General features: G+C 42.5%; 1 protein-coding gene across 2 annotated transcripts in view; it reads right to left on the bottom strand.

The window, feature by feature from the left end:
- PARN (poly(A)-specific ribonuclease) overlaps positions 1-21,946 on the bottom strand; it is a 155,747-nt gene that overhangs the window by 108,138 nt on the left and 25,663 nt on the right. The window contains exons 14-19 of one of the 2 annotated variants that reach the window (XM_045776083.2): positions 19,088-19,165; positions 15,297-15,340; positions 14,071-14,113; positions 13,145-13,220; positions 10,598-10,708; positions 10,218-10,287 (exon numbers count right to left, since the gene is read on the bottom strand). In XM_045776083.2, the coding sequence (XP_045632039.1) occupies positions 10,218-10,287; positions 10,598-10,708; positions 13,145-13,220; positions 14,071-14,113; positions 15,297-15,340; positions 19,088-19,165 (422 nt within the window). The remainder of the gene's footprint in view (positions 1-10,217; positions 10,288-10,597; positions 10,709-13,144; positions 13,221-14,070; positions 14,114-15,296; positions 15,341-19,087; positions 19,166-21,946) is intronic. The other variant, XM_045776084.2, reaches the window with a different exon arrangement.

Raw genomic sequence — 21,946 nt, 5'->3', positions numbered from 1 at the left:
CTGATTGCCCTCAGGAAAACCAGTGAATCGGCACATCCCAGGTTGGGAGAGATCTAGAGGTGCCTGAATACAAGAGTGTATCTTAGGTGATGTCAGATCTGGACACAGACAGCCAGGCCTGAATGATCTGGAAGGATTTCTAATGTCATGGCATGTCTGTGTAAAGAACAACAGTGCTTATCTGGTCTCTTTGCCTGGTAAAAAGGAAAACCTGAAGCCACCAGACTCTTCATTCTTCCTCCTAGAAATGAACTATTTCCTTCAACGAGCAAAAATTTGCATTTGTTCATCTGCCTTCTTCTAGACGACACTTCTATTCCTAAAAAGCTTTATCTCAAAAAAAAAAAAAAGAGAGAGAGAGAGAGAAAGAGATTTCCAAGTAAAACTGCATTCCTCTCACACCACTGAAGACTGGGATACAGAGACATGGAGTAAAATCTCATCTCAACACAATTTGAGCAGTGAATTAATTTGAGGCTCACCCCACGTCCCAAGCCTTCCAAAGGAAAACTGAAACCTTTAACGACTGCCAGACCTACTGTACTTGCAAATGGTCTTGGTATTTCCTTCAGGGCACAGCAGTAAAAGCGCTTCATAAGAACCTTGTATGCAAGGGCTCATCATTATACATATTTATGCGCTATAAAAAACTAATTTTATCATCCAGGGTAGGAAGCATGCAGACATCTCTCACAAAACAAGCTCATTTATTTTGCTCACTAAAGCGCTTGTATAAAATACGAAGGCAACCACTGGCTGGAGGGGACTGACTGTGGCACTGGTTATTTTAATGTCACTCGGGAGGGGGGCACACAGTTTTCAATGTAGTCACTTGATGTTTTGACAAACAGAGCATTACCCGACATCTGTCCTGAAGCTAACCCATGGCCTTTCTTAAACAGATACAACACTAGAAACAAGGAGGGGAGGAAAAGGCGGGGGGGGGGGAGAAAGAAAGAAAAAACCAGCAGCTCATTTGAACAATCCCCATCAAATGAACCATATCAAATTACATCAAATAAAAATGTTAAACTAAGCATTACACAAAGCCAACGTCTGCACGGCCTGTGAAACAGCAGACTATAAAATGTCAGGGGAAACCAGTCCCACACAATCCGGTGGTCAGAGTCAACATCTTTTATGACCATTTGCTCAGGCCAAACACCGAGAGAAAAGGAAATCTTTCAAAGATACTAGCATCGTCTCTTCAGAAAACGTGTAACCCACCACAGAACTGTTTCTTTAGAAACTGTGTGCTGGGTGGGGGAGAAACCATTCCTGGTCAAGGACAGACCTGGGTTATCCCTGACTCTGCCATTTCTGAGATCCTCGGCAGACAGCCTTAGCTTTAAAATGGGGACATTATCAGGGCACCTGCTTGGTAGAGCACAAGACTCTTAACCTTGAGGTTATGAGTTTGAGTCCCACATTGGGTATAGAGATTACTTAGAAATAAGATCTTCAAATGGGGACATTATTATTTACCTCTGAGGGTTGCTGGTACCAACTACAGTAAATGCAGGGAAATGATGTAGGCAACTCACTGAAAAGCAGAAGGTGTTCAGTAGGGAAGATTTTGGTGTATGGTGGTACCAACCCGGTACTATGGCCAGTACCAGATTTTTGGTATCACGGTACACTGGTGACCCTGAAATCCTATGAATGAAATGTTAAATAGTCTTGGAAATAACTATCGCCTGGTTTTTCCAAGCCAGAGCCAAAGCAAGGCAAGGAACACCTAAGAATGCTGACTTTACTACTAACAGCCTATAGTGGACTGAACAGTGGCCTCCAAAAAACTATGTGCACATTCTAATCCCCGGAACCTGTCAATGCTGCCTTACTTGGAAAAAGGATCTTAGCAGGTGTAATTAATAATGAAGTTAAGGCTCTTGAGAACATTATCCTGGACTACCCAAGGGGGCCCTAAATGCCAGCCCAAGTGTCCTTATACAAGAGAGAGAGGCAGAGGGAGGACACACACACAGAGGAGGCCGCAGTGCGACCACAGAGGCAGAGATCGGAGAGAGGTGGCCAGAAGCCAAGGACTGCCAGCGGTCACCATATGGCAAGAGGCAAGAAACATACTCTTCCCTGCACCTCTGGAGGAAATGCAGCCCTGCCGACACCCTGATTTCAAACTTGTGGCCTCCAGAACTGTGAGGGGACGAACTCCTGTTGGTTAAGCCACCAAACCTGCAGTGATACGTTACAGCAGCCAGTGGAAAACTAATACAATACCCTACTGTGGAGAAAGCGAGCTATTTAAATATATATCCAGGGGTGGACTGATTTTTTTTTTCACCTCTACAAATTACTTGTTCATCGTCAGGATAAACAAGTCATGAAACCAGGGGGAAATCTACCTTAACGTAATCAGAGCCAAAACGAGGCTGGAAGGGCCCAGCAGGTGCACAGCCTCTGGAGCGCCCCTGGGGCTAGCGAGCCAAGAAGAGGTGCGCACGGTCTGTGCCCTTGAAGATCTCTTTAAAAAGCAGCCTTGTGAAAAAGCCCTAGATGTGGCTCGCCTGATACGTGTCTGGCAATCAAGACTGCAAGGTGGAAATCAGACAAGCAATACCAACTTGAGGCAAGCACCTCTTCCCTGAAGAAGTCATGAACACAGGACCGGTTCCCAGTCTTAAGAAGCCAGACAAAAGGCCTGAGAATCATTCCAAGTGCCCTGGACTCATCCGTCTTTTCCTTTCTGAAAACCAGTGTACTACAGAAATTTCAGGGTAACCAAACCATGTCAATTCTTCTAGATTCCTTCTATCCTAGTAACTTGGAGAACCAAAAGTGAAGTGAACATGACTCGGGCTAAAATAAAGGGTTTTGGTTAAGATATATAAGGATGAAATACATCCTGGGTACTGGGGAAAATATATTCTACAAACCAGGGAGAAACCGGCTCTCATCCTTCTGGAATCTGGGAGGCTGCTCTAAACATTTGCAATGCTGTGATTTTACTCCTCACAGCGCTGGACTCCAAAATTTGCACAATCTGAAGAACGTTGAAAATGGACTCCATTTTTTACAGAAGACATACTTCTTGGTGCTCTGTGATTAAAAAGTAATGTCCACAAGAGCACCACAGTCCACTTCTAATCAGTTCAGATTGAATGGTAGATGATCTCCCTAGCCCTGGTGCAAAATCCATCTTGGGTAAAAGCGAAGGGGCAGAGGACCATCACTCCTTCATTCAAGGACCGCAAATACAAAATTAAAGGATACCACTACCACGTTGTTGGTAAAGCCAGCCAACTGGCCACGGAAGTTCCCACAATGACCACCACTACTGTCTGTCTCCATCCTGCCTCACTGAGCCCTCGGTTCTGGGATCCCCAGGGGCTCCCGTGGCCAGAGGCACACACACGGCACAGCTGCTCCTGGGGGCAGACGAGTGGAGGAGACTGTGCCCTTCCCTCCGCTGTCTTACCAGCATCTAAGGCTCAAGACACATGAGTGTGACCGGCACGCGGGCAGAGAGTCTCTTCTTCCCCTTCACCACCCAACCTTGAAGCAAGAGCTTTTTCATTAAGATAAAAAGGCAGAGTTTTCTTAAGGGGAATCCAGGTTGCTGTTCTCTGTAAAAAGGACTGTACTGGCATCCTGCACTCTGCCGCTTTCCTGCTCAGAACACAGAGACTGCCACCCGAGAAAACCCAGCTAAGAACACACAGCCCGCTTTGTTCATCTACCACTGCCCCCAATACCAGGAAAAACGAGAATCATGTTACTTTCTTGGAAGTTCACTGTGGTGAAAGCCACAGCAACAACTACACTCCACAACATGCCACACCCCATGCTGAGCAACCTTATCGAAGCTTCTCTGCAACCTGAGGTCAAGCCTCCCTGGGGGCCATTTATGATCTCCATTTCACAGATGTGGCAACCCGGCTTCAGAAAGGATGAAGGTCCCACCCAAGGGCCACAACGGCCCAGCCTGAGGCCTCCGCTCTACCCATCATGCTTCTGCAGCCCTGCAAACAAGCACACCCCGGCCAAGGTCCTGGCACAGCTTCACAACCACACATCTCAAGGCTTATATGCCTTCTAAGAAGTGATCTATCTAAACCTCAGACGGTGAACTAATAGAAAAGAAAAATGCTCTGGGTGTTTGTAAAGTATCAGTTGTTCTCCTAGATTAAGATCTCATGGAAGCAGTGAGTTGCTCAAAAAGGGACAGCTCACAGAAGGACAAATGTACAGAGACCGAAAAGTAGATCAGAGGTTCCCAGGAGCTGAGGGGAGGCAGGAGCAAGTAGTTATTGCTTCATGGTTACAGAGTTGCTGCTTGGGGTGAGCAAGAAGTTCTGAGAACAGAGAATGATGATGTTGGCACAATACTGTGAGTATCAGTAGTGCCACTGAATTGTAGACTTAAAAATGTTTAAGTGGTGCGTGGGTGGCTCAGTTGGTTAAGCGTCTGACTCTTGATTTCAGCTCCGGTCGTGATCTCAGGGTCATGAGATTAAGCCCTGCGTCGGGCTCTGTGCTGGGCATGGAGCCTGCTTAAGACTCTCTCTCTCTCAAATAAATAAACATCTTTTTTAAAAAGTGTTTAAAATGGCAAATTGTATGTTACACATATTTTATGATAATTTTTCAAAAGTAATAATGCCATGCCAAAAACCATTGAACTATACACTTTAAATGTGTGAATTATTTGGTATGGGAATTTATATCCCAAAAAAGCAGTTAAATGAATAAGAAGAAACAGCTTCCAACAAGTTACTAAGTAAATGCCATTTCTTTTCTCTTCTTTCAGTAAAAATCCACACCTGGAAGTACAAGACTGAGAAACAACCACGTGCCTCCAAGGGCAAAACCAACAAGCAAACGCATGTAAATCTTCTCCCTGGACACCATTTAGTTACAAGAAGCCTTTCTTCCTCCCCCTCCCGTTTCTGATCCAGGCTCATGATTGAATAGGAAGCACCACCTTCAGGGTGTGTACAGTACAAAAGGTATGATTAGGGTGCCTGGGTGGCTCAGTCCTAAGCATCCAACACTTGGCTTCAGCTCAGGTCATGATCTCAGGGTCATGAGATCAAGCCCCATGTCGGCTCAGCGCAGAGTCGGCTTGGGATTCTCTCTCTCCTTCTCCCTGTGCCCCTCCTTCCCCACCCCTAAAAATAAATAAATAAAATCTTAAAAAAAAAAAAAGGAATGATTATAGGGTGTCTTCTAGGAAAGCAGAACAGCCTTCCGTGTGCTCCTGGCATCCGGTCAGGGATGTACATTGTCAAAGTCTAAATGTCCCCGCGACAGTGGCAGCAGTGCCAGGCTGACCGAGAGCTACCATGTGCCAGGCACTGTGGATTTTACATACATGCTCACATCAGTTGGGTATGAACATTCTCCGTTTACAGATGAGGAAGCTGAGACACAGGGTAAGTAACTTGTCCAAAATGGCACAGGTATTAAGAAGTGGGGCTGCGATTCAAACCCAGACACCTGACCGCAGAGACCACAATTACACTATGCTACATGATATCCCAAAGTGAAGCAGTTCTACTGGAGAAGCTAATCAGTGATTTAAAAATTTTAAATGCAAATGGAACCAGTTCCATGGATGGTTGTGGCCATCGCCAGCCACAGCACAAACTGTGTTGTAACTCTCGTTTATGTTGGTACATCAGAAGTCTCACGGTGGGGAAAATCACTGTAACACGACAGCGGACTTACTGTATACATGACCTGAACAGTAAGTAAGCATCACCCAGGATGCTAAAAACCGACACTGGGAATCAGAACAGGTTAGTCCTCCTATTATTCCAGCACCTTCTGTATAAGGGAGGGACCAGCAGGACAGGAGAAGAATACCACTCTCAAGAGACAAGCAGGGTCTGCACTTCCACACACATGGGCCCAGGGACAACTCGCCAGCAACCTGGTACTCCACGCCGCTCGGCATGAATGGAGCACTCGTCAATGCAGCAAATGAGCTCTGCTTTCCCCATTATCACTGCAAGGGCCAGGAAGCCAGGAGGTATTTTGTTTTCCTATACTGTCTCTGGTGTCACATAGGACACACATACACACATACATATATCACTATAAGGGAAAACAACCTGCTGCCAGCACATGACGGCTTTCCATGGAGGAAAAGGAAAAAACACGGGTGCTTTATTTCAGGGATTGTAATGATCCCTCCCCCTCTATGCTAACCATGGTTACGTGTACCTCCACGATCTTCTGTAAACGGCTGTATTCGAATGAAACACCAAACTTTAATAAATGCTCCAAGGCACGGCAGTTGTTCTATTACGTCCTGATTAGACGCACTTCATCAGCACCTGATTTCTCACTAACAAACACTAAGAGGCGGGTACAAGCAAAAGTGAACACTTTACATGTGCTCCAATTTGAGATCCACATGGTAACAAATTTTCTTCTTGATCATGAAAGTAGAAACACAAAATACATTCCACTACCACATCTACTTTTCGAACCCGCCAGCATGTTAACTTCTCTTCCGTTTCAAGAAAGGGAAATAATAAATACTGGGAAATGTCCTTTAGCATCTCATGGGATATTTATAACTTCAATGGGAGGCGAATAATTTTATCTCCATTTTATGGAAGTGGAAACAATTTGTCCAAGAGTGTATCACTTCTTCTTATGGCTCGTCTCCTCACCTCCAGCGTAGAGACAACATCCAGCAATGTCCATCCCAGGAAGGCCTAGATTTCTACAGGAATCCTGTTCCTATACAGGACACTTGCACCAAGACCAAGACAGTCATCCTCTATGGCGAACGTCAGGCAACTATTCCTTTTTAATTCCCTTACTTACAAAGATTAGCCAAAATAAGAGACTTGCTCATTTCCTTCCTCTTTCTAAGAAATGAGGTAAATAGAAAATACCCTTCCCAAAAACCTTCAGAAAAGGTTATCTATGAGAGAGTTCAACATGTCTTGCCAACACAGATGACTATTAATAAAACATAAGGCAAAAGCCTGATTTTGTGCTTTTCTGTGGTACATAAAAAGTGAAAGCAGAGAGTATTTTTAGCTCTCTCCAGCCTAAAAGGATTTGACCGGAGGATCCTCTCTAAGTCTGGTTTTCCATGCATTGATCAAAACTGACCAAGGTTATAAAAAGAAGGTAAATCACTTCCTGCCCAGAGAGCCTACAACATAAACGAAGGGCACATTCCACACAGCCAGTCATCAGCAGTGGTCTGATCCGGATTTCCATCGCTCAACTCCCTTACGACTCTCCTGATTCCAACAAAGGGAGGAGAAATGTAGGAGGTACCCAGGCCATGAAAGAGACAAAATGCAAAATCCTCACAGGACATTCTTCTAGGCAAATATGGCTCAGAAAGCACCTCATACTCCATGCGGTCTTTGCAGATCACTCAAACACCAGCTGTCTCGGGGATTTCTCAATAGCTCTCAATAAAACTTCCCAAAAAGGTATAACTAATGCAGCCAAATGCTAATTCAGAACAATGCAGAAATAGGTGGAGTTTATTTCCCCCTCAAGGTTTACTTTCTAAACATAAATCTGGTGAGAGAGGAACAAAAAGTTATTTGCATATGTAGGCAGTTTGATTTCCACCCAAATTTATGTTAGGACTATGCATATTTGGTTAAGCTCATACTGAGAAAAGCCTGGTGCCAAACAAACTCTCAGAGAAATTTACAGATTTTTCTAAAATCAACCACTTGAGATAATGTTGATGGCCCTTTCTGAATGTTTCTCCACAAGGGTAATCTTGGAAAAAAATGACAAAATCAAGGTTAATGTCATAAATCAAACCTGCATGGAAGTAAGAATGGGGTCAGTATTAACACAGAAAGAGATGTCGAAAAGAGCAAGCGCTTTTCCCACTTTCTAAATGGGCTGAGAAGGGATGACCACATTTCATAATGTATAGAAATACCAAATCACTATGTCGTACACCTGAAACTAGTGATATTGCATATCAATTATTTTTCAAAGAAAAAAGAAGGGATGCCTGTACTTGACCAAGCTATTCCAATATAGAATAAAAATAGTTCTTATTTTGCATTTCAAATCCTGCTGGACTTTTTTCCTTCAGAGATGAAGAAAATATTCTTCCTTTACAGATGGAAGGAAAAATGGAGCAAAAAAACAAGAATTTTCAGGGTGATATCACAGGAGAATTCCTGAATCCTCAACTATTTTTGGTATGCATCTAGGCTTCAGGAAAAAAAAAAAAAATGAATGAACATTCCCAATCTAAAATGAAACTATGTGTCTACTGTCTAGTTCTTCTGAATAGTCTTGAACATTATTAGCAATAATAAACTGATCTATGAATACATAAGGTCTTTGTTAAGCTTCTTAATTGAAGCTAATTTTGATTGCTCTTCATGTTGGTCACACGGGTTAATGATAAACTAAGATGCAGCCTATTATCAACCCAATTTGTATCCATCACCTGATTTTATAAGCAGTTGATTCTAGCGGAGAAGCAGGCTTGTTGTTTTAAATATTTAAAAATCAGGGGCACCTGGCTCCCTCAGTCGGAAGAACATGTGACTCTTAATCTCAGAGTCGAGAGTTCAAGCCCACGTTGGGTGCGGAGCCTGGTTAAAAATTAAAAAAAAAAAATTTAAATATTTAAAAATAAGTAAACATGTCCTAGTTGAAAAAAAACTGTTGAACAATGGACTTAACATCCCACACATAAAAATGCAAGGAGTGGCCATGATCCAAACAAAATTTAGGGTCACGTGCACACTCCACGGGCTATGACATAAGCTGCCCCTTCCAAAGATTTACAAAGATAAACACTGCCCCCAAAGTAACAGTGAAGAGCTAAGAAAATCCTGTTTTACCCATAAGGAAATGGACAGACAGCAAGGATTCAACTGTTAGCTTCTAGAATTAACTTTCCACACAAAAAAAAAAGAAAGAAAAAATTAACTTTGTATCTTTGTCATGATGCACACTGAGTAATATATAGAATTATTGAATTACTACATTGTACACTTGAAACTAATAGGATGCTGTATGTTAATGATACTAGAATTAAAATTAAAAACTTAATAAAAAACTGAACTTAATTTTCAATATAGACTACATTGTTCTCCATCCCTATCTGAAAGATGTTTTGAAAGTCAAACACATTTACCTCTGAACTTCCACAGAAAAGAACAAAGATTTAAAAAAAAAATAAGAAGCCAGAGTGTGATAAAACATACTAACTCAGACTACACAAATTCCAAACCTGTAGGAGTCCAGATGTTTGGAATTAACATCTGTCTCTGCAGCATGTCACCTAAGTACAAGCACTGTGATACTAGTATTTACATAGACATCCAAAGGAGACAGTGTTCTTACTCAGTAAAGCACTGATAGGGTTGTAAAGTGCTGCGTATAATGTAAGGAAATGATGTAACCAAGCCAACGCTGAAACGGTTCTTTCTCCCGGCAGTAATGACCCATGTGGGCTGCCTTGCTCTGGCTGGCTCCCCCAGAATCTCCTAGAACCAATCCTGTCAAGAGAGCTGGGGTAAAGAAGGTTTAGGGCCCTGGCACAGAGCCTAACTGTGGCCAGCGTGAGGATCACATCTATAACTTTTGTCTCAACCGTGCCAAGAAAGCACAAACCACACTTTGAAGTAATCATCTTGAGAGTCTTTGAAAATGCTCTGAACTTAGACATCTCCCTAAATCACACAGATTTCTTGCAACAATGAGTACATGAGCAAGCTTTTACTTCATCAGATCCATTCAGATGAAAGCTTGGGATAAAACGACAATCAAAACTTCTCCATAGATTATCTTTAAAAGCCATTTGTGTAGCCAACATCTTCTTAAAAAGAGTATTATTCAATGAGATAATAATGCAAGTATAAATAATAACCTCACGTGTGAAGTATGTTAGCAGTGTTAGGTCCAATGACGTACACACACACACACACACACACACACACACACACACAGTCTCCCTTGCAGGTAATTTAAATGCCAAAACCACCAGTTCTTTGTCTTGGAAAAGATGCACTATCCTTGGCAGTGTTTTCTTTTCTTTCTTTCGTTCTAGCCAATATATTTAATAAATTATTTCCCAGAAGGTCAATATCTGTTTTCGAAAAACATCTGAGTCACTTGAGATGAGAAACACTTTATGTAAAAAGGCACTACAGCTCCCAATCATCCCTACCTGACATCCCAGCTACTGGGCTCTTGCACAGTTAGAAAATGTGGGCACTGGGACCCTGATCACTTACTTGTTAAAAAAAGGTTCAATGAGTTTTGATCTGGCAGACACATGAATTTTTGGAGGGCTAAGAAAAGAACCTAATGAAGAAAAGAAGCAGAGTATTACATACAGTCAAGGAGACAAAGCCTGAAAGTTCAGACAACAAACTATTAAATCAACAGCACCATTCAGAAGGGTAAGAGGCATGTAAGGGCCAAGGACCACACCAGGTAAGGGTCAACCAGTCCCCCTGTGCACCCTCCACACCCCACCCCACCCCACTCCCCTCCAACGCTGACCTCCAACCCTCCCACTTCTACCTGGGTGAGTGGGGCCCAGGGAAATGGTAGACAGGCAAGATCCACCCCAGACCACAGTGTGTTTGGTAGAAACAGGTATGGTGAGTACCTAGGTAGTTCGCCATGGAGATGAAGCACAGCCCTGTGATATAAGCATCATAGCCCGCCTCGTGGAGCTGTTCAGTAGCTGTGTCGTAACTTGGAAAACCTTCTGCACTTTCTAAAGAGAAAAAAGAAAAAAAGAGTTTTCCCAAGGATATCACAAATTGTGAAGATGGGCAGGCACACTGCCCTACCAAATCCAAATTGCCCTGGCATGTGCCACAGAAATATCCTAGACAAGCAGGAAAAGGCTATCTACTTCTCAACTCTCCACACAAGACCTCACTGTGAGATAAAAGGGTCCCTGAAAATGAGGGCTTGGGTCTAGACTAGAGAAATGGCTCACTGACATTATCAAAGACCCAGCCAAGGCCTCCTCGCTGCACATGGCGGGTGCTATTTACAATCACGCATAACTTGCCCTATGACAATAACCCCTCTTCTGGCCGCTTTCTGAAATCCCAAGGAGCTTCTTCCCTGATGACATGGGGACATAACCAGTATTTCAGTCGTGACTAATGATAACCTGGATTTGTGCGTCCCACTGTCTGAGTCTAAATCTGTGTTCCACCATTTATCTGCTATGTGATCTTGGGCAAGTCACTTCCCCTCTGGGCCTCCACTTCGGCAGAACGGAGATGAAAACGAAACCTCCCTCAGGATGCTTTTAGGAGGATCAAATGAGCTAACGCCAATGAAGCTCTCACAGGCTGCCGGGTACATGGTCAATGCTCAGTCATTGGTACCCATCCATACCCCAGGCAACCCTCCCAAAAGGCAAACTCTCTTCAGTATCGGCAGCTCAATTCAACATTGCCCTCTGCTGTTCCCAGCTATTGGATCTAAAGATGAAGGCACAACTAACTCCAAAAATAGATCAGAGCTTGGCTGTCATGCTGCCCATGGAACATGGGGCCACTTCACAGGAGAGAGCATTTTACAACATGATTTTTACATCACACTGACACACACACATGCTGAAGACAATGTCTGGGAAGAGTGACCGGCTTTAGAGTAAATTCTCTGCCAGATATCAGAATATTACATGGAAAGAATGGGATAAAACTATAACTCATAGGGGTGCTTGGTTTCAGCTTAGGTCATGATCTCAGGGTTGTGAGATCAAGCCCCACCTCCGGCTCTGTGCTCAGCACGGAGTCTGCTTGAGAGTCTCTCTTTCTCTCCCTCTGCCCCTCCCGCTCATGCACTCTTTCTAAAATAAATAAATAGATCTTTAAAAAAAAAAAAAACCCATAACTCATAAATATTTCCTAAAGCCATTCTGGAAATGAATATCAAAAACACTGTAACAGAACCAAAAGCATGAACAAAAATTAACAACGAAAAGACTGTAACTATTCTTATGTCAATATAAGGCTGTTTAAGCAAGAATTTTTTAACCTCCGTATTAAATATTAGACTTTAAGCTTTAAAAAAGTCTTTTAACATGATAGCCAAGTAAGTAATATCCTCTACTCTACCACCAGCTGAAATACATATTTCCAAAATCAATTATTTTCATCATACAATTATAGAAAAAGTCTAGGTTTTCTTCCCTCACCCTCACTCCTTTTCTTAATTCCTTTTTTGGACTATTACCCAGAAAGGGAAGCAAATAGCTGTAATCTTGGCTGCTTTAGTACCTTCCATTGTCAATTTCTGAACCATTAGTCCAATTATCAATGTCTTCAGAAGTTTGCAGGCTGCAGCTAATGGAATGCTAATTACAGTGTCAGCAGCAAAATGAGGTGTACAGGAACCAAGGAAGTAACACGTGGCAGGTTCACCAAACACCTGGGCAGGGGCCATGACCAGACATGGAAACACATCTCTGGCCCGAGAAACACTCCTCCCTACTTCCGGTTTCCCCCGCTGCTGCCGTCCCACAGCCAGGCCACCTCTGATGGGAGGCAGGGCTGGAAACTCTCCTTCCTCATCTGGAAACCCACGTCTTGGGCTTTTCTGAGACAAAAAGTATATTTTCATTCAATCTCCGGCAATTAATCACCAACTTTTTGTCTCTGCTTAAACAACACACCATAGGGGCGCCTGGGTGGCTCAGCCCTTAAGCATCTGCCTTTGGCTCAGGGCGTGATCCCGGCGTTATGGGATCAAGCCCCACATCAGGCTCCTCTGCTGGGAGCCTGCTTCTTCCTCTCCCGCTCCCCCTGCTTGTGTTCCCTCTCTCGTTGGCTGTCTCGCTCTCTGTTAAATAAATAAATAAAATCTTTAAAAAAAAAAAAAAACACCATAGAGAAGAGAGACACATCAAGTTTTGGGAGAATTCCAAGCATTAGGAAATAAAAGCCCTGAAGCTTTAATTGCTGAACTTCTCAATGAACAGGCTACACCAAGTCTATCAACATAAAATACACGTAGGATTACGAGACCATCTTTATTCAGAAAGCAGTAATTCAACACAAGGCATGAGCAAGTTAACTCAGCCAAAATCTGTAAATGTGTATGACGGTGTCTAGAGCAGTTTCACCTTCCTCCTGTGATATCCGTGATCACAAGGACTTGGGGCACTATCAGGATCACTTTATTTTCTTACCAACTTTAGGAGGGTTGAAAGGCGTCTCTTTCAACCGCTTTTCCAATTCTGCAAGGGATGTGTTGTTGATGATATCCTACAAACCAGAAAGCAGAGAATTATGAGCTTTTAATCATCTCAGTACAACACACAGGAGAGATTCACTGAATGTCAGGACCAAAAAAAAAAAAAAGTGTATCTCCTACTGCCCCCTTGTGTTCTTTAAAGCAACACAGGCGTCGACGGTTTCTTCAATGTGAAAGAGAGACAGCAAGTGTCAGGTTCACCATTCACAAAGTAGCACCATAGGAAAGGTTTTTGGAGATGTGCTAAGTATCTGCAGAACCTGGGCCAGAAAGCCACGCTGTTCCAGCATTCATTTTACTCAGTTATGTAAAGTCACTTCACAAAATAGCAAATGATTTCACTTTTACCTGAATTTTCCCGATTAGAAAATATAACCAAAATATATAAAATCAAGAAAATAATGAAGTGTGTGCATGTGTAGCCTATCAGAAATGCATTTTATATATATGGAAATATATATAATATATACACATATACATATATACTTTTTTTTCCCTAGTAAGATCTATGCCCAACAAGGGGCCTGAACTCATGATCCTGAGATCAAGAGTCACATGCTCTACTGACTGAGCCAGCCAGGCGCCCCACTCCAACCCCCCAAAAATACATTGTATATATTAATATTAAAAATATTTACATTCAAAGAGAGTATAGGAGAGAAAAAAAAGAATTCCAACACCCAAAGACAACCACTAATCACATTTCGATATATTTATCTCTGGTCTTTTTCCAATTTTTTTTTCTTTTTTGGATACATTTGAAAATAACATTTAAACTAGACCAGAATTCCAAGCTCCTAGTAGCAATTCAGAACAGTTCAAAACATAGTTTATCAGAGACAGCTCCAATTTTAAAAATACCTTAAAAGGCTGTGTGCTGGCCATCAATTTTGTATCCAAGAGTCTAAAAACAAAAGAACTGTTAATAAGGTAAACAAAACACACATCCGTGTCCAAATTGTATTTTACTGAAATGAAGAGCCAGCCTCTAGTCCTAAAAGCTGACAAGAGAATTAAGCACATGAGCCACTGTGACCTAGCACTGGCACTGCTGCGACATTAGACTGGGCTCAGTCCTCTCAACCCTCTTCATCAAGAGGCTATGGGGGAGGGCACATGCTGCCAAGCTCAGAGCACAAGCTCTAGAACTGCTTGTATCCCAAGAGGGTGTGGGCTACATCAATTCCAAGGGGAAGGCAAAGATCTTCGTAAGTTTTTCCACAGTTCAAATACAGCTGTAGGTCTAGTAGCCCCTCCCCCACGCCATTACCAACTACTGTACTACCCAGATTTGCACAAAATAAACTCAGGGAGGTCAAAATCTCCATTTGGTAGTTTCGCGCTATTGTTATTTCTTAGAATTCTGTTTCGGAGATTGGAATAATGAATAAAAAAAGAGAAAAGGGGAGAGACAGACTAGCATGAAAGCTCTCTTTCTTTTGACATAAATGTGAACAGTAGAGAAAACAGGGCCAAATTAGCCCAGACATAAGAGCAACGGCTCTACTACCACACCTGCCCGTCTTTGGATAAGTCCTCAAACACAGACCCTTGGTCTGGAGGCTCCACGCGGCTGACATGTGACCTATCAGACACATGACAGATCAGAACTACCCTGCAACATCAACTGTGGGAGACACTATCCGGTAAAGGCACCGACTTAAGAGATGAGGGAAAAAATCTCCAGCTAGAGAGTTCTTGACTGACTACAGAACACTCTCAACTGGACACTTGACTGGGACGAGGCACGTCTGACGTACAAGAGAGACAAGAGCCAACTCAAGAAGACTACGCCACTTCTTCAGACAGCAGGGTGTGGGGTGAGAAAAAACCAGGTGCCCAGAAAACCAGAAAAACCCATTTTCACTCTTAGTTCAAATTCTGGTTTTTAATGCAATAAGACCAATCATCAATTATAAAAGCAAGCAGTCACAGCTGGACCTATGAAACCATTAACCAGCTATTATCAACTGGATTGTAACCATGATCAGATAATTACTATGATTACTATTTATTACCTGTTTGCATGTTATACAGTATGAGAACTATTTTGAATGAAGGATAATGAATCCTCAAAGAAAGCTTACCTGGGAAAAACACACGTTGTCATCTCCTTAAACTCATTAAGGTCCTAAAACAAACAAACAAACAGACAGACAATGACTTGCTGTGATTTTACTAATACACTCACAATATCGAAAACATATAAATATTCCAAGCTCCACAGCTCTCTTCTCAAACAGTGATACCTCACACAGGCCCTTTAAGCTAAATTGCCAGATCCATTTCTAGTTAATAATTACTTTCTAAAAATCGTCACAATTTCCTCACTGACTGGGAATCATATGATCCGACATAAAATTTCTGCATAACCAAAATAGACAAACTTGAGCATTTTATGGCTGAAACAGAGGAAGGGGGGAAAGTTTCTATTACATGTCACAAGCTTTCAGTAATAACTATCAAATGAATCCATCTTAACAATGACACGAGCAGAGTTATTTAAATAAAATGGTTTATATAGGAAATGGACATACTGTAAACTAGGTTATACCTTTACTGAGAACATCTCTGAAACGCTAGTTAAAATGGCCATTGAAACGCAGACTTCCAATGCGCACGGTGCACCCTTTAACTACTCAGAAAGAAGCTAAAGAAGCACCAGCAGCAGGTGCCTAAATTAGACAACTCAGTTCCCAGTTTACTGTGATCAGGAAGTCTAAAGCCGAAATGAGACGGATCTAATTCTGAATGAACTCATTTACATACATAATTGCCACACCAGACTGAGTAGTCATACTCCTGACCCTTTGTAACTACGCTTCTCTTCAGCGTTATTCATGCTTCGTAGCAAACTGCCATTTCCAATTAGCTTTCCAAGCCTGTAAATACAGACTGTTATTTAGCTCATTTGGAATATTTACCAGCTTTTCAATGGCTACTGTTAAATTAACAGACAATACATGAACAAGTGGGCTCGGCGCTGAGGTCCCACAAAAATGCAATAATGACTACTGTCACCTTGCGATACCATCACAAAGCCTCACAAGCAAGAAAAAGTTAGAATTATGGCTACTTCCAGGGCCTAGCATATAGCAGAGCTCCAGACCCATGCCTTCTAAAAGGTCACGCTGACGTACCAACAAGATTCTTCAGAAGAGTCTCCCCTAAAAGGCAGCTCCAAAATACAGATTTTTTAGTATACTTTTAAATGCAAAATTCGGTACCAGTGCATGTAAAAAGTTCTACCATGTTAAATATGTTTTATCATTTATTCTCACCACTTCTTCCAAAACCAGATGGAAGAAAATCATGTTCTCCCTCTGACAATGGCTGAACACAAGCTCAGCCACTGACTCGGGTCAGGTCGCCTTAGTAATAAAGCAAGGGGTGAAGCCATGTCTCCTCACCCATGTCCTACTCTGCAACAAAGCTCAAGCTCTCCCTACGAGAACTGGATTGAGAACTACAGTATTCTCATTCAAGGTAAGATTTATGAGTGCTTACGTACAATGTGCTTTGGTAGGCATTTAGACCGAGACAATAAAAAGGTTATACTCCTTGTCCGAGAAGCTAATCACCTAAAAGAAGGGGACAGGAGTCAAGAAAAACCATGTATGCTCAAGAGCTACACAGTTCTCTGGGAGTTCAGAGGAAGGAAAGATCACCTCTTTTTTTTTTTTTAAGATTTTATTTATTTATTTGACAGAGATAGAGACAGCCAGCGAGAGAGGGAACACAAGAAGGGGGAGTGGGAGAGGAAGAAGCAGGCTCATGGCGGAGGAGCCCGATGTGGGGCTCAATCCCATAACGCCGGGACCACGCCCTGAGCCGAAGGCAGATGCTTAACCGCTGTGCCACCCAGGCGCCCCGGAAAGATCACCTCTTGGGCAAGGCAGCAGGCAGGGAAACCTGCATGGAAGAGGCATACACTAGACCTTGGTAAGATAGATAAAGTTGTACACAGGCAAATGTGGAGAAGAGCTGGAGAAAATTCAAAGAGGAGGAAATTGCATACCAAAACCACAGACAGGCAGAAACACAAAGCAGTCCCAGGAACAAATGAGCCAGTCCGGCTGGGAATAAAGAGGGTCACAAATGACTAGAAGACTCAGGGCTGCTGGGCCAGATCACAGAAAGCTTGCCATACCAGGCTAAAAAGAATCAGCTGTATAGAAGAGCAAAGAAGGCGGGATTAGGTTCAGAATTTTGAGCAGGGTCAGTGATGTGAACAGATCCATATATCAGAAGATTATAGAACTGGCACAGTCAGAAGATACTCATTTGTGAAATCAATATTTAATGCCCCCTATGTGCCAAGCTCTGTTTGGTGTTCAAAACACCTATAAACGTGGCATTTAATACACTTTCCTCTTCTTACCAGTCACTTCCCTGGTTTAACGGCCAAAACATCATGATAGGAGCTGCTATGTTTTGGTCAAGTTGGCCAACAGAAGAAGCGGTTGATCTGAAGTAAACATCAGCTCTTTAGATTGGTAGACTGCAAATTCACACCCATTATGTCTGTTTTGAGACTCACCACCACAAAGTCTTTGAGTCCCAGAGGGGGTGATACCATTGTCATGAGAAGCAATGACAACTTTAAGGTTGCAGAAACAGAACGAGGGGAGCAAGAGACCCACTGTATTCACAGCTGGGCTTTGTTGGACTTTTCCAAAGAAAGTCATCAAGATCCTGATGGACCAATGTCTCATAAGAAATGTGAAGTAGGGGCTCCTGGGTGGCTCAGTCGGTTAAGGGTCTGACTCTTGATTTCAGCTCAGGTCATGATCTCAGGGCCGTAAGACTGAGCCCCACGTTGGGCTCCGCACTGGGCATGGAGCCTGTTTAAGATTCTCACTCTGCCCCCCCCCAAGAAAACAGAGTGTGCAAATAAAGGAGAGGGGAGGACATAGTGATAGGAGGCAATCAAGATGAGCCCAAGTGCACAGTGGAGGAGCAAAAGAGGAAGGAAGACACAGAAGAGAAACTCTTTTCCTGAAGAGCCAAAGAGGCTTGTGCCTTGGTGCCCTGAGCCAATGTGGTTCCAAGGGCAAAAAAACACCAAGGTTAACAGAGAATCTAAGGGAAGCAGCCTACCAAGAGGTCATCACGAACTTCGTAGGTCCTGATCCAGTTCAGTTGACCCGAAGCACTACTCACCTTCAATGGCCCCGTTATGGCTAACGTTAGCAGCAGCAAACTAGAGGACCACGCCTGTGGCCGAGGAACCCCTGCCCAGCGCTAACTGAGCAAACCACTGGCATCAGGTCGAAACAAATGTCCAACTCTGCTCTGGCAATGGCAGATGACCGAAGATTCCTTACAACGGCTTGTAAGTACCTCTCTTCAACAATGTACACCCAAGCGCATGAGACTCTCTCTGGGAACGTGCCACATACAAGGAACAGCACCCATGTAGAGAATGCTTTCTCGGTAATAAGGAATTATGAACTTTCCTTCTTTTTTTCTCAAGTTTTTATTTTAATTAACATACAGTGTTGTATTAGTTTCAGGTGTACAATACAGTGATTCAGCACTTCCATACATCACCCAGTGCTCATCACAAGTGCGCTCTTTCTTCCCCATTACCTGTTTCCCCCATCGTGCCCACCCCCCCCCTCTGGGAACCATCAGTGTGTTCTCTAGAGTTAAGAGTCTGTTTCTTGGTTTCTCTCTCTCTCCCTCTCTCTCTATTGCTTTTTCCCCCTTTGCTCATTTGGGTTTTTTTGTCTTAATCTTCACATATGAGTGAAATCATATGGTATTTGTCTTTCTCTGACTTACCTCACTTAGCGTAATATGCTCTAGTTCCATCCACGTTGTTGCAAATGGCAAGAAATGGTGAATTTTTAACACAGGCAGGCAGGTCACTTACCGCAGGCAGAGGGCAGTAGAACTGATGAACTGTGTGCATGACATCCAAGAGCATATTGTGTCCAATAACGAGTTTTCCCTAAAGAAAGTCAGGGTTAAGAAGAAGACTTCCTGGCACAAAATTATATTGGGGCTTGAGAGTGAAATGTATGGTTCAGATTCTATAAGGATTTTGTACTGAACTTACTTTTTGATTTAAAAAAAAAACATGCAAATAAATAAGTTAGGGCTGGCTTTATTCCTCTTAAATCTTAGAGTGTTAAATCCATTATGCGAAGTAAAAGCTCCAATGACTTTGATTTCATTGATCTTCTCCACTTTTTATTAATCTTGCCACCCTCAGGAATCAGAAGGAGTAAAATTTTTATTGAAAGGCTCAAAAAGTAACTGAAAAGGCTAAGTACCTTGAACTGTCAATAATTTGTGAACGGTCTCCATCTATCTATTCTAGAAGCATATTCTTTAAAACAACTCATTTACTTTTTAAAAGACATATTCGTGACAACACTGAAAGGAAAAAATAATTAATTTCTAATTCTATTAAACAGAACGAATTCTTATTTCCTTCACATCTATGTCATTTTTTTCTTTTTTTTAATAATAATTTTTTATTATGTTATGTTAGTCACCATACAGTACATCATTAGTTTTTGATGCAATGTTCCATGATTCATTGTTTGCGTATAACACCCAGTGCTCCATGCAATACGTGCCCTCCTTAATACCCACCACCGGCCTGTCCCAATCCCCCACGCTCCTCTCCTCTGAAGCCCTGTTTGTTTCCCATCAAAATCCACGTGGCATGTTCTTAAATACCATTTCCAGGGCAATTTATTACCTTTCTACCAACTGAAGTACAGTATGTGTCCAATAAATTGCTCCAATGTGATAAAAATTAAACTACCAAAATGGAACATCAACTTAGATTTAGCCAGGCAGGTGACACCATTTTTAACAGAAAGCATCTTGTCATTACAGTGGAGCTTTTGACTGTGTCCCAATGGATCATCAGAGTGATACTTCTTTACTCATAGGGCTAAAGGTAATTCTTAGAAATAAATGGTTCTATATGAAATCTTTCAAATCCAACAGACAAGCTGTCCTTTTGGCTCAGTGATACCACAGTAGTACCTAGTGCCAGATCTGGGTTTCTAAACACCATCCAATCAAAGGAATTAGGGCTCCTTGAAGAACTCATGGATTCTAGAACTGAGGCCGGGAAAATACAACACGAGTCTGAACATCTTGTGATGTCAGAGAATAAGGAGGTGCTCAAAAAAGGACAGGGGCCGGGGCGCTTGGGTGGCTCAGTCAGTCAAGCAGCTGACTCTTACAGAAGAATTCCAAGAACAAATGTAGAAAGAAAGAGGAAAATGCAAACTTGCCCTTATAACAGCAGAGTAATAATGGCTGTGGGCAAAACCCACCAAGATGCTGCATTAGTGGCCAAGAGTCAGAAAAAAAAGGATTTTCTTAGTCTCAAAGTATCCCCCCAATTTATTACCCACAAAGGGAAAAATGGTAATTAGAGAACACAAATCCAGCAGACACCACCTCAACCAAGTGATCAAGGTCAACATCACAAAACTGTACATCCTCGATCCAACCACAAGAAAGGATCGGACAAACCCAAACTGAAGGATATTTGACAAACTGACAATCAATATTTTCTTTAAAAACATTGAGATTTTGAGGCGGCTGGGTGGCTCAGTCAGTTAAGCATCTGACTCTCGATTTCAGTTCAGGTCATGACCTCAGGGTTGTGGGCTCAAGGCCCGCATCAGGCTCTGTGCTCTAGTGCCGAGTCTGCTTGTCCCTGTCCCTCTGCTCCTCCCCCGCTCATGCTTTCTCGCTCTCAAATAAATAAAATCTTAAAAAACAAAAACCAAAAACGCTGAGATTATAATAGACAACGAAAGACTGCCCAGACAGCTGAAGACTAAAGAAAAGGAACAAGTAAATGCAACGTGGGGTCCTGGAAAGAACCGTGAACTCAGTGGAAAAAGCGATGAAGTTCAAATAAGGCCTAGAGTTTGGTTCATAACATTGTACCAGCGTTCATCTCCTGGTTCTGATGACCACTTGGTTATAGGAGGCATCAGCACAACGGTAACATCCCAGCAAGCTGTCCGATTTGGATGTGTAATCCGCAAAACCACCAGCAGCCTGACCCAGCTGATCTACGCAAGATGTGGAGGCCTCTTTTCCAAAGGGACTTAGAAAACAAGGGAAAATGTCCCCCATACCGATCACGGAACGCTCTAGCATATTTAAACCAATGGTCAACACATTTTTAAAACTTACCAAATACCATCAAGGCTATCACACAGAAGATTCAGTTAGCTCCACAGAAGAACTCAACACAATTACATTTGTCCTCTAGATTTTTCTAGTTAAGGAACAAAACACCCTAAGTCAGATACCCGATTATTTCTCCCTATACTCCTTACTAGCTTATTCTACTTCTTAATGGTTTTGAGAATAATAAAGGTTAGTTCCGTGTACCCAGGACATCATGGCTTAATCTTCCTATGCATTTTACAAGAAAACCTTTTTTTTTTTAATTTTTTTATTTTTAAGTAATCTCTACACCCAACATGGGGCTCGAACTCGCAACCCTAGGATCAAGAGTCACATGCTCTACCAGCTAAGCCAGCCAGGCACCCCTACAAGAAAACCTTCTGGAAAATGGTGTGGATCCAATTGGCAATTATGATGTCACTGGGCGCTTTATAATAATGGTCTCACTCCACACCAGGTAAACATTCTACCCGTGACCAAATGGGTAACTGGCAATGATGACTAAGCATCTCCCCTTAAATGTTATATTCAGGAATCTAGTTAAAAAGAAAAAGCCTGG

Source organism: Ursus americanus, chromosome 2 (assembly GCF_024610735.1).
Source record: "Ursus americanus isolate L20-20 chromosome 2, mUrsAme1.1.p, whole genome shotgun sequence".
NCBI classification, from domain to species: Eukaryota; Metazoa; Chordata; class Mammalia; order Carnivora; family Ursidae; genus Ursus; species Ursus americanus.
Note: the sequence above shows the minus strand (reverse complement) of the source record. Positions and strands in the feature narration are given on the sequence as shown.